This window comes from Durio zibethinus, chromosome 19, assembly GCF_047325235.1.
Source record: "Durio zibethinus cultivar Kanyao isolate XHJ-2024 chromosome 19, ASM4732523v1, whole genome shotgun sequence".
Lineage (NCBI taxonomy): Eukaryota > Viridiplantae > Streptophyta > Magnoliopsida > Malvales > Malvaceae > Durio > Durio zibethinus.
This window is the reverse complement of record NC_143180.1, coordinates 2,516,184-2,527,286: the sequence shown is the minus strand read 5'-3', so window position 1 is coordinate 2,527,286 and position 11,103 is coordinate 2,516,184. Positions and strand designations below refer to the sequence as shown.

General features: G+C 31.1%; 1 protein-coding gene across 1 annotated transcript; it reads left to right on the top strand.

The window, feature by feature from the left end:
- The first annotated feature begins 7,526 nt into the window (after positions 1–7,526).
- LOC111310203 (receptor-like cytoplasmic kinase 176) lies at positions 7,527–9,598 on the top strand. Its single transcript, XM_022909426.2, has 6 exons — positions 7,527–7,688; positions 7,887–8,203; positions 8,329–8,464; positions 8,552–8,694; positions 8,785–8,908; positions 8,998–9,598. Exons 1-6 carry the CDS (start codon positions 7,637–7,639, stop codon positions 9,453–9,455), a joined length of 1,230 nt encoding a protein of 409 aa, XP_022765161.2. The 5' UTR covers positions 7,527–7,636; the 3' UTR covers positions 9,456–9,598.
- The last annotated feature ends 1,505 nt before the right edge of the window (positions 9,599–11,103 follow it).

Here is an 11,103-nt window from a genome sequence, read left to right as displayed (position 1 = left end):
AACACTGTCAGTTTACACGTGAAAATGTATGATTTAATTTAATGTGATTGATTGACGATCAACTGCATGTTCACATTCAATGGAATAGATGTAATTTTAAATATGATCCTAGCCATCATCATCGGTGACTTAAAAATATATCAGATCAATCGAACAGATAGGATCAAATTTAATTGAATCGGTTAGATTAGAATCATTAATTTAACTTGATTTTAATAGTTATTTTATTATTTTTTTGTAAATGATAGAATTTAAATATTTAATGTCTTAATTTTGTATTCAAAATTATATTGTTAAGGCAAAGAGGTGTTTTTGTTAAGTATTTATTATATTTAATATTCAATCAAAATTACACATTTAATATCAATAGTTTTTTTTTTTTTCTAATTGAGTGGATATTAGATTCACTCTTAAAATTCGAACTAAAGTAATTTCATATTTTAGTTACATTTGTTAATTAGTTGAAAATAGTTTATATTATAATTACGACATTGAAACTAAATTAGTTATTGGATTTTTTTTAATTAAAAACTCAACCACTTTGACGTAATTTATTAATATTTTAAGGAATCATATTAATTTTTTTTTATAATTATGGTTATTAAATTTTAATTATTGAAACTAAAAATCTAATATTCTTTCAATAAAAACCATACCATTGTTGGCATATTGATATTAATTAATTTGTTCATTATCTTCTAACAAGGAGAGAAATACTTTATCTCAAAATATACTTATTTCGTCCCATTTTATTTGGATGTCTTAAAATTATATTTTTTAATACTTAAATATCATTTTTTTTCTATTCTAAAATTATTTTTCATAAAATTTTGACTTTTTATCATTAAAAATTATATAACTTCAAATTTATGAAAAAAAATTAAATTTAATATTATTTAAACTAAAATCGAATTTTTTTTTTTGAATTTCATGAAAGTGATTTGTGATATCTCAATCTTGTATAAAAATATTCTAAATATTAATTATAATATATAAATTGATATTTAAATTTATATTTATAAATTATTTTTTATGAAATAAAATTATAAAATTTACGAGTTAAAACGGATGATTTTTCAAAAATTTTTACACATTTGTTTTAAAGGAAAAGAAGCAAAAATATTCAAGATTTTATAATTTTTAATCCATTAGATAAGGATATCCAAAATGTCATCTGAAAATTGATATCTATGGTGAAACTCAGATAAATTCATTACAGGAAAAACATTGTCATTTGATGATATTTTTACAAACAAAAACATCACCAAATTTAGCCGAATCCTTAAAAAAAAAAAAACATTTTAACTGAAATTGTCATAATCATAATAGCAGAAGAATCTTAATATAACTTTTCCAACGCCCCCTTTTTTGAACTTCTTGCTTTCCCAACAAACCTCTTTGACCTTTGAAAAATACGCAAGTACTTCCGCAGCAAAATGAGACGATTCATTTCCTAAAATACCTTCCAGAAACTATTTGCATCCATTAATTGAAACCTATCTGAATGTGGAAAATTTTGATATTTGAAGCATTTATCTCAAAAGTTTATTGCTTTCGTACACGAATATGATATAAATAAAAAATATAAAAATAATAATATTTAAAATTTTAATAATTATTATATATAAATTTTATAAAATAAAAAAATATATTTTATATTTTTATGTCGATATAAATTATAATATATAATTTTTATTAAAATAAAACATAAATTCATAAATTTTATTATTTTACATTATATAAATATATGAATAGTAAAATCTATTCTCAAATATAAAATTTTCACTTTATTTTTATATGCTCTAAATTTATTAGATACTTTGAATTTTATTTTACTATATAATTGACATTTTCTTGACAAAAAATGCGTATGAAAAACATTTTTTTTTAGACACAAAATTGTATTTGATATCTAAAAAAAGAGTAACATTTTAATGGAGTACCCAAATTAGTTCCTTTAAAGTAATAAGAAATAGTTATAGAATTTTCATTCCAACTTTTCATATATCCAAAAGAAACAAATGTGGTTGAAATTGTTGTGCTTGAAGTAATAATCGTAATAATACAAAGCAATAGATAATAATTAATAATAACAAAAATATAGAAAAAATAAAACACACTAAGATTTATGTGAAAAACCTTTCAGTGTAGAGGAAAAAAATCACGGACCACCAAAAAAATTTTCATTATCAAATAATAGGTATACAAAATTTTTTTCTAGCTAAAACTATAGCTAATCAACAACTAGAGAAACAATTGAAGAAATCTTACCAAATAAGTGACTCAACAAATACATCATGGATTTGTTCCTAAAGAACTTCAAACCCAATCTTCACCTTTCAAAATGTAGAACTCTGAATCATAAACCTTCTGATAAGGTTTCAACTCAATCGGACCACGGATCAACTTCCGTTTAACTAACTCACCCTTTTCTTTTTTCTCTCTGCTTTTTCTGACTTTTTTTCTTTCTCTACTTGGTTTTTGACACGCCCTTAAAACAACCCCACATCTTTTTTATTAAGTAGCTAGGGCTCTGTGTAAAATAAAAGATCAAGGCCCATGACCTTTACTTGGTCCAAAACCACTTACATGAGGCTGGACCCCATTTTCCTAACAATCTCCCCCTTCAGCCCTATTAGGAGGAGATTCATCACCATAGCAGTTTCATTTAGAACTTACCTTGACCAGAAAACTCATTTCGGCCAAGTTACTGCAAAGCTCAAGCTTTTTTTTGGGAAGTATCTTAGTTAACATATCTGCTACATTCTTATCAGTATGAACTTTTTTCAACAGCATCTGCTGTTCTTCAATCACTGAACGTAACCAATGATATCTAACATCAATGTGCTTTGTTCTAGCATGGTACATGTATTCTTACTCAAATTTAAAGCACTCTGACTATCACAAAATACCACATATTCTTTTTAATTCAACCTTAATTCAAAAAAAAATGTTTCATCTAAAGCATTTCTTTACATGCTTCGATTGTTGCAATATATTCAACCTCTGTAGTTGACAAAGCAACACACTTTTGCAACTTAGATTGCCAAGATACAGCTCCTCTTGCAAAAGTGAACAAATACCCTGAAGTAGATTTCTTACTATCAAGATCGCCTGCTATATCAGCATCAGTAAATCCTTCTAGAATTGATTATGAAACTCCATAAGTCAAGCACATTTTTTAGATACCCCTTAAATATCTAAAAATTTATTTCATTACTTCTCAGTGAACCTTCCCCAAATTAAAAAAAAATTTGCTCATTACACCAACTGCATGAGTAATGTCAGGCCTTGTATAAACTATAAGATACATTAAAGAACCAACTACAGAAGAATAAGAAATACTAGATATAGCTAGTTGCTCTTCCTTAGACACCGAACAAGATTTCTTACTTAGATGAAAATGATTGGCAAGTGGACTGCTGACTGATTTAACATGTTGCATGTTGAATCTACCAAGCACTCGTTCAACATACTTTTCCTATGACAACCATAACTTTCCAGCTCTCTTATCTCAGATAATGTCCATACCAAGAATCTACTTTGCTGGACCTAAATCCTTCATATCAAAGGACTTAGACAATTGTTCTTTCAACCTGCAAATCATACTAGCATTTTATCCTACAATCAACATATCATCAACATACAATAATAGGATAATGAAATTACTATTAAAAAATTATTTAACTTACATACAAGAATTCATTGCTGTTTTTTTATAGCTATGACTCACCATAAAAGAATCAAACTTCTTGTACCACTATCGCAGAGCTTATTTCAAGCCATACAAGTTTTTCTTCAATTTATAAACCAAGTGCTCTTTTTCTTTCACTTCAAAACCCTCAAGCTGATTTATATAAATGTCCTCATGCAAATCACCATGTAAAAATGCAGTTTTAACATCAAGTTACTCAAGCTCAAGATTTAAACTAGCTACTAATCTCAATATCACTCGAATAGAACTCATCTTTATAACTTCTTGTACCACTATCGTAAAGCTTGTTTCAAGCCATACAAGCTTTTCTTCAATTTGTAAACTAAGTGCTCTTTTTCTTTTACTTCAAAACCCTCAAGTTGATTCATATAAATGTCCTCTTATAAATCACTATACAAAAATATAGTTTTAACATCAAGTTGCTCAAGCTCAAGATTCAAACTAGCTGCTAATCCTAGTACCACTCGAATAGAACTTATCTTTATAACTGAAGCAAAGATCTCATCAAAATCGATACCTGATTTATGAGAAAAATCTTTTACTACCAATCGAGCTTTGTACCTCACTAGTTTATCACCATCATTTTTCAACTTGAATATCCATTTATTCTTTAATGGCCTTTTCTCTTTTGAAAGTTTAACAATATCATAAGTACCATTTTTTCGTAATGACTATATCTTTTTTTTTATTGCTTTTAACCAGTGCTCTCTATCCGGAGTAGCCTGCACATCTTGAAAGCTTTTTGACTTTCCTTCACTGGTAACTAAAATAAAATCTGAACTTGGATACCTGGTAGATGGCTTGCGCTCTTTAATAGATCTCTTGGGTTGAAACTCTACATCACTTGATGCCGAAGATAGTTCCCCCTGCTCAACACTCTCAAGTAGAGAGGATTGCTCTTCTTGCTCAAAACTAATTGCATCTGGCTCATCACCAACTGTGATTGGCTCATTCATATTTCCAAGTTCTATTTTTGCTCATTTTCACCATTTATGGCTCTTTCCTATGAAATCTTTATCGGTGTTGAAATATCACACTCAACAGTAACCCGTGTTAGTCTTCTTATTTTTTTCAAAGTCTGCTATGGTTTTTTTCATGAAAGATCACATCTCTGCTTCTGACTATCTTTCTCTTTACTGGATCTCATACCCTGTAGCCAAAATTTCCATCACCATATCCTACAAACACACACTGTGTGATTTTACTGTCAAGCTTTGATCTCTATTCTTTCGACACATACATGAATGCTTTACACCAAAAAACTTTCAAGTAAGAGTATGAAGTATCTTTTTCTGTCAACACTCTTTTTGTCAACACTCTTTCTGTCAACACTATCAAGAACATTAATAGCAAGCAAGTTCATTCTCATATCTAGAATGTGTCTGACATCCCTCAAAGTCAACATGCAGCCTGTACTAGTTTGTATAATAATATCACCAATCCTAACAATCTATGATACATTCTTATTTCCCATCTTGATACAACCAAAGTCTTCTACTTTGTAAGTTGTAAACAATTATCTCTTAGAAATACAATGATATGCTGCTTTTATGTCAACTATCCACTCAATGTCGGGATCACTAATATGATTACAATCATCATATGTATAAATCAAAGCAATTTAATTACATCTGAATTTACTGCTGTAACATTATCATCATCTGAACTCTTATCTTTCTCATCTTATCGCTCTTGCTTCAAGATTTTACAGTTTCAGTTTATATGATCTGTCTTACCACAATAGAAACACTGCACTTTACCTCTAGACTTGGATCTATATTTAAACTTATCAAGACCTTTTGAGTCTTGACCTTTGTCGATGTTTCTACCCCTGTTCTCTATTATCAAAGCTTGATTCCCAAGGTCTACATCTTTTCACCTTGCTTTTTCATTAAGCATATTGTCCTTTACCATCTTCAATGTCACCTTATAATCAGGAGTTGATTTAAGAATAGTCACAACTAGAGTATTTCAGCTGTATGATAATGAATCCAAAAAAAATAACGTCTTCATTTCATCATTCATCTTAAGCACCATAGTAGTCATCCGATTAAATATATCTTGAAAATCACTCAAGTGCTTTGTAACAGATCGTCCATCCCTGTACTGTAAAGTTACAAGCTTTTTAATAAGTATAACTTTATTCATATCTATTTTTTTTTATACAATGCTGCCAATTTTTTTCAAACAATGTGAGCATCTGACTCTTACGTTACATGATAAAACCGCTGATATCAACTCATTTTTTAATTGTAGCCAGCGTCTTTCTACCTAGCTTCCTCCAGCTTTCATCTTTCATATTTGCTAGTTTAGTCGAATCACCAATATTGGCTTATACAAATCTTTGCAGTATAGATGATCCTCTATCATAGGCTTTCAAATTGAATAATTTGATGCTGTCAATTTTATCATAGAACCTGTGTCACCTTTCATGATCTTAAACAGAATTTACTTCTATCCTAGGTTGTTTCTGTATCGATGTCTCAAAATAACCCTCGCTCTGATACCACTTGTTACCATTGAAGCAATAATCACAATAATACAGAAGTAATAGACAATAATCAATAATAAAAAAACACAGAAAAAATAAAGCACATCAAGATTTACGTGAAAAACCCTCAAGTGTAGAGGAAAAAAATCATAGACCACTAGAAAAATCTTCACTATCAAATAATAGGTATACAAAGTTCTTCTCTAGCTAAAACTAGAGCTAATTAACAACTAGAGAAACAATTGAAGAAATCTCACCAATAAGTGACTCAACAAATACACCCTGAATTTGTTCCTAGAGAGCTTCAAACCCGATCTTCACCGTTCAGAATGTAAAACTCTGAATCATAAACTTCTTGATAAAGTTTCAATTCAATCGGACTACGGATCGACTTCCGTTCAACTAACTCTCCTTTCTCTTTTTTCTTTCTATTTTTTTTTACTTTTCTTCTTTCTCTACTTGGTTTTCGATATACCTTTAAAACAACCCACCTCTTTTTTATTAAATAGCTAAGGCTCTGTGTAAAATAAAAGATCAAAGCTCATGATCTTTACTTGATCTAAAACTACTTACATGAAGCTAGGCCAATTTTCCTAACAAAAATAAAAAAAAAGTGATTGACTTTCTCTTGTGGGACCCTTTTTCCCCATACCAAACTATGGCTGAGAAAGGCCACTTGACAAGTCCCCAGATAACCATCCCCCCCACCCCCCCTCTCTTCGCCGGCGCAAATGAGCAAAACAACATTTTCTTTTTTTTTTTTTATAAATATTAATCCGTTGACAAATCGTGAATGCTAATCCAATTGCTAGAAAATCTCTACAGCAGATCTTGCATGGCTGTCCTTTCATGTGTATGAAAGCCATAAAGAATAAGAAAAATAGGACAACTAGTCATCAAATGAAAGGGATAAATGCCTCCCAAAGCCATGAAAGTTTTAATTAATACAACAAGTTTCCACTTGCAGATAAATGGAAGTGTGAAACATTAGCTTAAAGCCAAGTCAACCCTTTCATTTTTGCTTTTCCCAAACCTTTTTTTTTTATTTTAATGTTGGAACTTTCTTTGAACCACACTAACAAAACATGTAAGGCCAAAAGCTCCCTACTTTTCTGCCTGCTGCTGTGCTTTTACTCAATCTTGGTTTTCTCATTCATTTATGACATTATTATGACGGGTTTTGCATTTTTCTTTTGTTTTACTTTTGTCCTTTTTTATCAGTCAAAGTTTTCAATAGGATAGTTATTCTCGTGAGTCGTGGGTGACAGGTGAGCCTTGGTCTACGTATATAAAGTTATGCTTTCACACTTGAAGCGATCCTTTCTTTTCACGGGCTTTTTGGTTGCTTGTATCAATTGTTCTCTGTATTTTGTTCTCCTTCTTGTAGGTGGAGGAGTACTGAAAAGAAGACGATCCTCAGTTTTGTTTTAATGGGGTCTTGCTTTAGTTCTAGAATTAAAGCTGAGAGTCCTCTCCACAATGGTATGCATGCTTTCCTTTTCAGATTTGATCACTTTTTCCCGTAAACTTTGAGCATCAGCTGCTAAGTTTTAGCTTGCCTTTTGAGATCTTTGTTATTGAAGATAATAAAAGTTTCCAAGAGACTAATGAGGAAAGTGTCCATTTGCTTGTATCTGATGTAACATATTTTGATATTTGGCTGTTTGATATGCGTGGCAGGGGCTAATCCAAAGTATGGTAGCAAATATGGGAATGAAATGAGTGGTCCAAGCAGCAGGATCTCATCTGTTTCGGTGCCTAGAACTGAGGGTGAGATTTTACAGTCTTCCAATTTGAAGGGCTTCAACTTCAGTGATCTAAGAACAGCTACCAGGAACTTCCGTCCGGATAGCTTTTTGGGTGAAGGTGGTTTTGGTTGTGTCTTTAAGGGTTGGATTGATGAGAATTCATTTACAGCTGCCAAGCCTGGTACTGGCATGGTTATTGCTGTCAAAAGGCTTAACCAGGAAGGCTTTCAGGGCCACCAGGAATGGCTGGTAAGTATCATATCTTCCCCAGCTCTACCCTTGAGCTCTGCAGTTTTTGAAACATCCTTTTAGATGTTAAAAGTACTATGTTGGATATGATAGTTTTTAATTTAAATGATGTATGTGGATTATAGGCAGAAATCAACTACCTGGGGCAGCTATATCATCCCAATCTTGTGAAACTGGTTGGTTACTGCTTAGAGGATGATCATCGGCTTCTGGTTTATGAATTCATGCCTAAGGGCAGCTTGGAGAATCATCTTTTTAGAAGTGAGTTATTCATTTATATCTATTCCTTTATTTAGCCATCCGTTCAACTGTTTCCATTCCAAGGAATAATTCCATTATAATGGACAGGAAATTCTTATTTTCAACCACTTTCTTGGAACCTTCGGATGAAGGTTGCTCTTGGTGCTGCCAAGGGACTAGCATTTCTGCATTCTGATGAGGCCAAAGTGATCTACCGAGACTTCAAAACTTCAAATATCTTGCTTGATTCGGTACGAAAACCTGCATAATTATTGAAATTCAGGACTCCTACTTGAATTATGTAGCTCTCTAACATCTTTTTTTCCAATGTAAAATGACAGAACTATAATGCAAAGCTCTCTGACTTTGGCCTGGCCAAGGATGGACCAACTGGTGATAAAAGCCATGTTTCTACAAGGGTCATGGGCACCTATGGCTATGCAGCTCCTGAGTACATGGCAACAGGTATCTTTTTAACATGCCGCCTTCTTCATTTTCACAATTATAAATGCAATTCCCTAATTGTATTTTGACTTAGTTTTTTTCCCATGAAGGTCATCTGACTGCCAGAAGTGACGTTTACAGTTTCGGGGTTGTTCTTCTCGAAATGTTAACAGGCAAGCGAGCAATGGACAAGAACAGACCATCTAGAGAACAAAATTTAGTTGATTGGGCAAGGCCTTACCTTACCAGTAAACGCAAGATTTTCCGAGTCATGGATGCTCGTATCGAAGGCCAATACACACCGGACGTAGCATTAAAAGCTGCTTATCTTGCGCTGCAATGCCTATCTATAGAGCCTAAGCTTAGGCCTAACATGGATGCAGTAGTGAAAGCACTAGAGCAACTTCAAGATTCCGGTGACAAAGGGGGCCCTAGAAATGCATCTGTCCATAATTCTCATCGGAATTCAAGGAATGCTCCTAAATATCAAAGCAAAAATGCCAATGATATCTGCAATGGAAATGCTATCTTATCTCCCCGGCCATCTTCTTCTCCACCAAGTATATAAAGAGGAAAAAAAATCTGAAGCATGCATTTATAGATGATAATCTTAAATGAACATCATATCTTGAACTCAAGCACTTATGTCCAGCTATTGATCACTGTACAATTGTTGAATTCAATAATATCCGAGTTCAGCATTTTGACTCATTTTGTGTTTGTCTTCCACTAGTTATTTGAGGGTCTCATATTTGGTTTCAAAGCTTGTTCATGGTACCAACTTCATTAAACAAAATTTTGATGCTTCTTGGGAGGATACAGATGGATGACAGATTAAAAAAAAGGCAAGTTGGATTTGACTACCAATTTCTAACTGTCAAAAACTAATGGCTTTGCTTGCAAATGAACATAACAAGGTCAACTTTCATTACATGTGTTGGTTTTGATTACATTTACATCTGTTAAAAGCTGGAATCTTTACAGATGGAGCTCAACCACTTACATTCAGCTTTACAAGACAAGGAATGTGAAAAATATAGATAGTGGTTCCATCAATAGCCTTTTTATAAATAAGTCAATAGCAGAAGAGTTAAAAGAAAGAATAGGAAAAAAAAAATGATCTTAGTCTTTCCAGTCCTGTAATACTAAAAATTTACACAATGAGCTCGGTCGTCCAATCACTTTTAAAGTAACATTTAATAAATTTAAAATTTTAATTTTAATATTTATAATAAAATTTTATAAGTTCGAAAGTTCATAAAGTTTTTGAATAACTTTGGCGTCCTTCGTTATAAAAGAAATTTGGACTTCTCGTATTAATTTAAGTTGTTATTGTGTTCTTATCTTTGTCCACACTACGAATTTAAGAAAAAAATGAATGTTAAATTAAATATTATTGCCTCTTCAAAATTTGGATGATTTTGTTATTTACGTTCTGCTGGAATAAATTGACAGATTCTTTAAGATATAAAAACAAAACTAGTCAAAATTTGAAGGGCAAACACGAGATTTTGACACGAATTTCAAGTTTTAAAAATAATTGACGGCTTTGGCTTGGATTTTTTCAAAAGATAATGACAAGATATTTCAATAAAACAGAAAACAACTTTTTCTTCTATCATCTCTTGAAAATTAAAATAAAAAAAATTATCGCTTCACTTACAACTTAAATAAAAAATCTTTTTGAATTAACTTAAAAGCTAAAAATCTTAAATTTAAATCTCAATATAAAAAATAAATTAATTTTTTAATTTAAAAAAATAACAATAATTTTTTTTCGAAGTTAAGTCGAAAAAGATATATACAAGAATTTTATGTTGCATTTATGAATTGAATAGAAGTGCTATTTATTTTTATTTTATGTTAGAATGGGCTATCTGAATTCAGTTATTTGAATAAGTTAAACATGTATTAATCATTGAGCTAAAGCTTGTATTCTAAATTTATTCATAAGTTGATGGCATAAAGACAAGAATCGTTTGGCACTCTTAAGGCCTTTTCCATGGCACAGTCTGAACGGCTCAATAATTTTAATATTTCAAATTTATTATTAAAATATTAAAAAATTGTGTTAAATTTTTAATATTTTAAATTAAAATTAAATATTTAATAATAAAAATTTTCATGAACTTGAAAAATCTTGTAAGGCTCATTCAGCCGGTGGAAATGTCTAGGCCGATGAATTTGTATTTAACATTCAAATTTTTTAATTGGGC

What these genes read in the sequence shown, in the direction of transcription:
- LOC111310203 (XM_022909426.2), top strand. Translation starts at nt 7,637, where the DNA reads ATGGGGTCTTGCTTTAGTTCTAGAATTAAAGCTGAGAGTCCTCTCCAC. An exon ending in AGGGCCACCAGGAATGGCTG is followed by an intron (nt 8,204 to 8,328) that starts GTAAGTATCATA and finishes TGTGGATTATAG; the next exon opens with GCAGAAATCAACTACCTGGG. An exon ending in CAAATATCTTGCTTGATTCG is followed by an intron (nt 8,695 to 8,784) that starts GTACGAAAACCT and finishes GTAAAATGACAG; the next exon opens with AACTATAATGCAAAGCTCTC.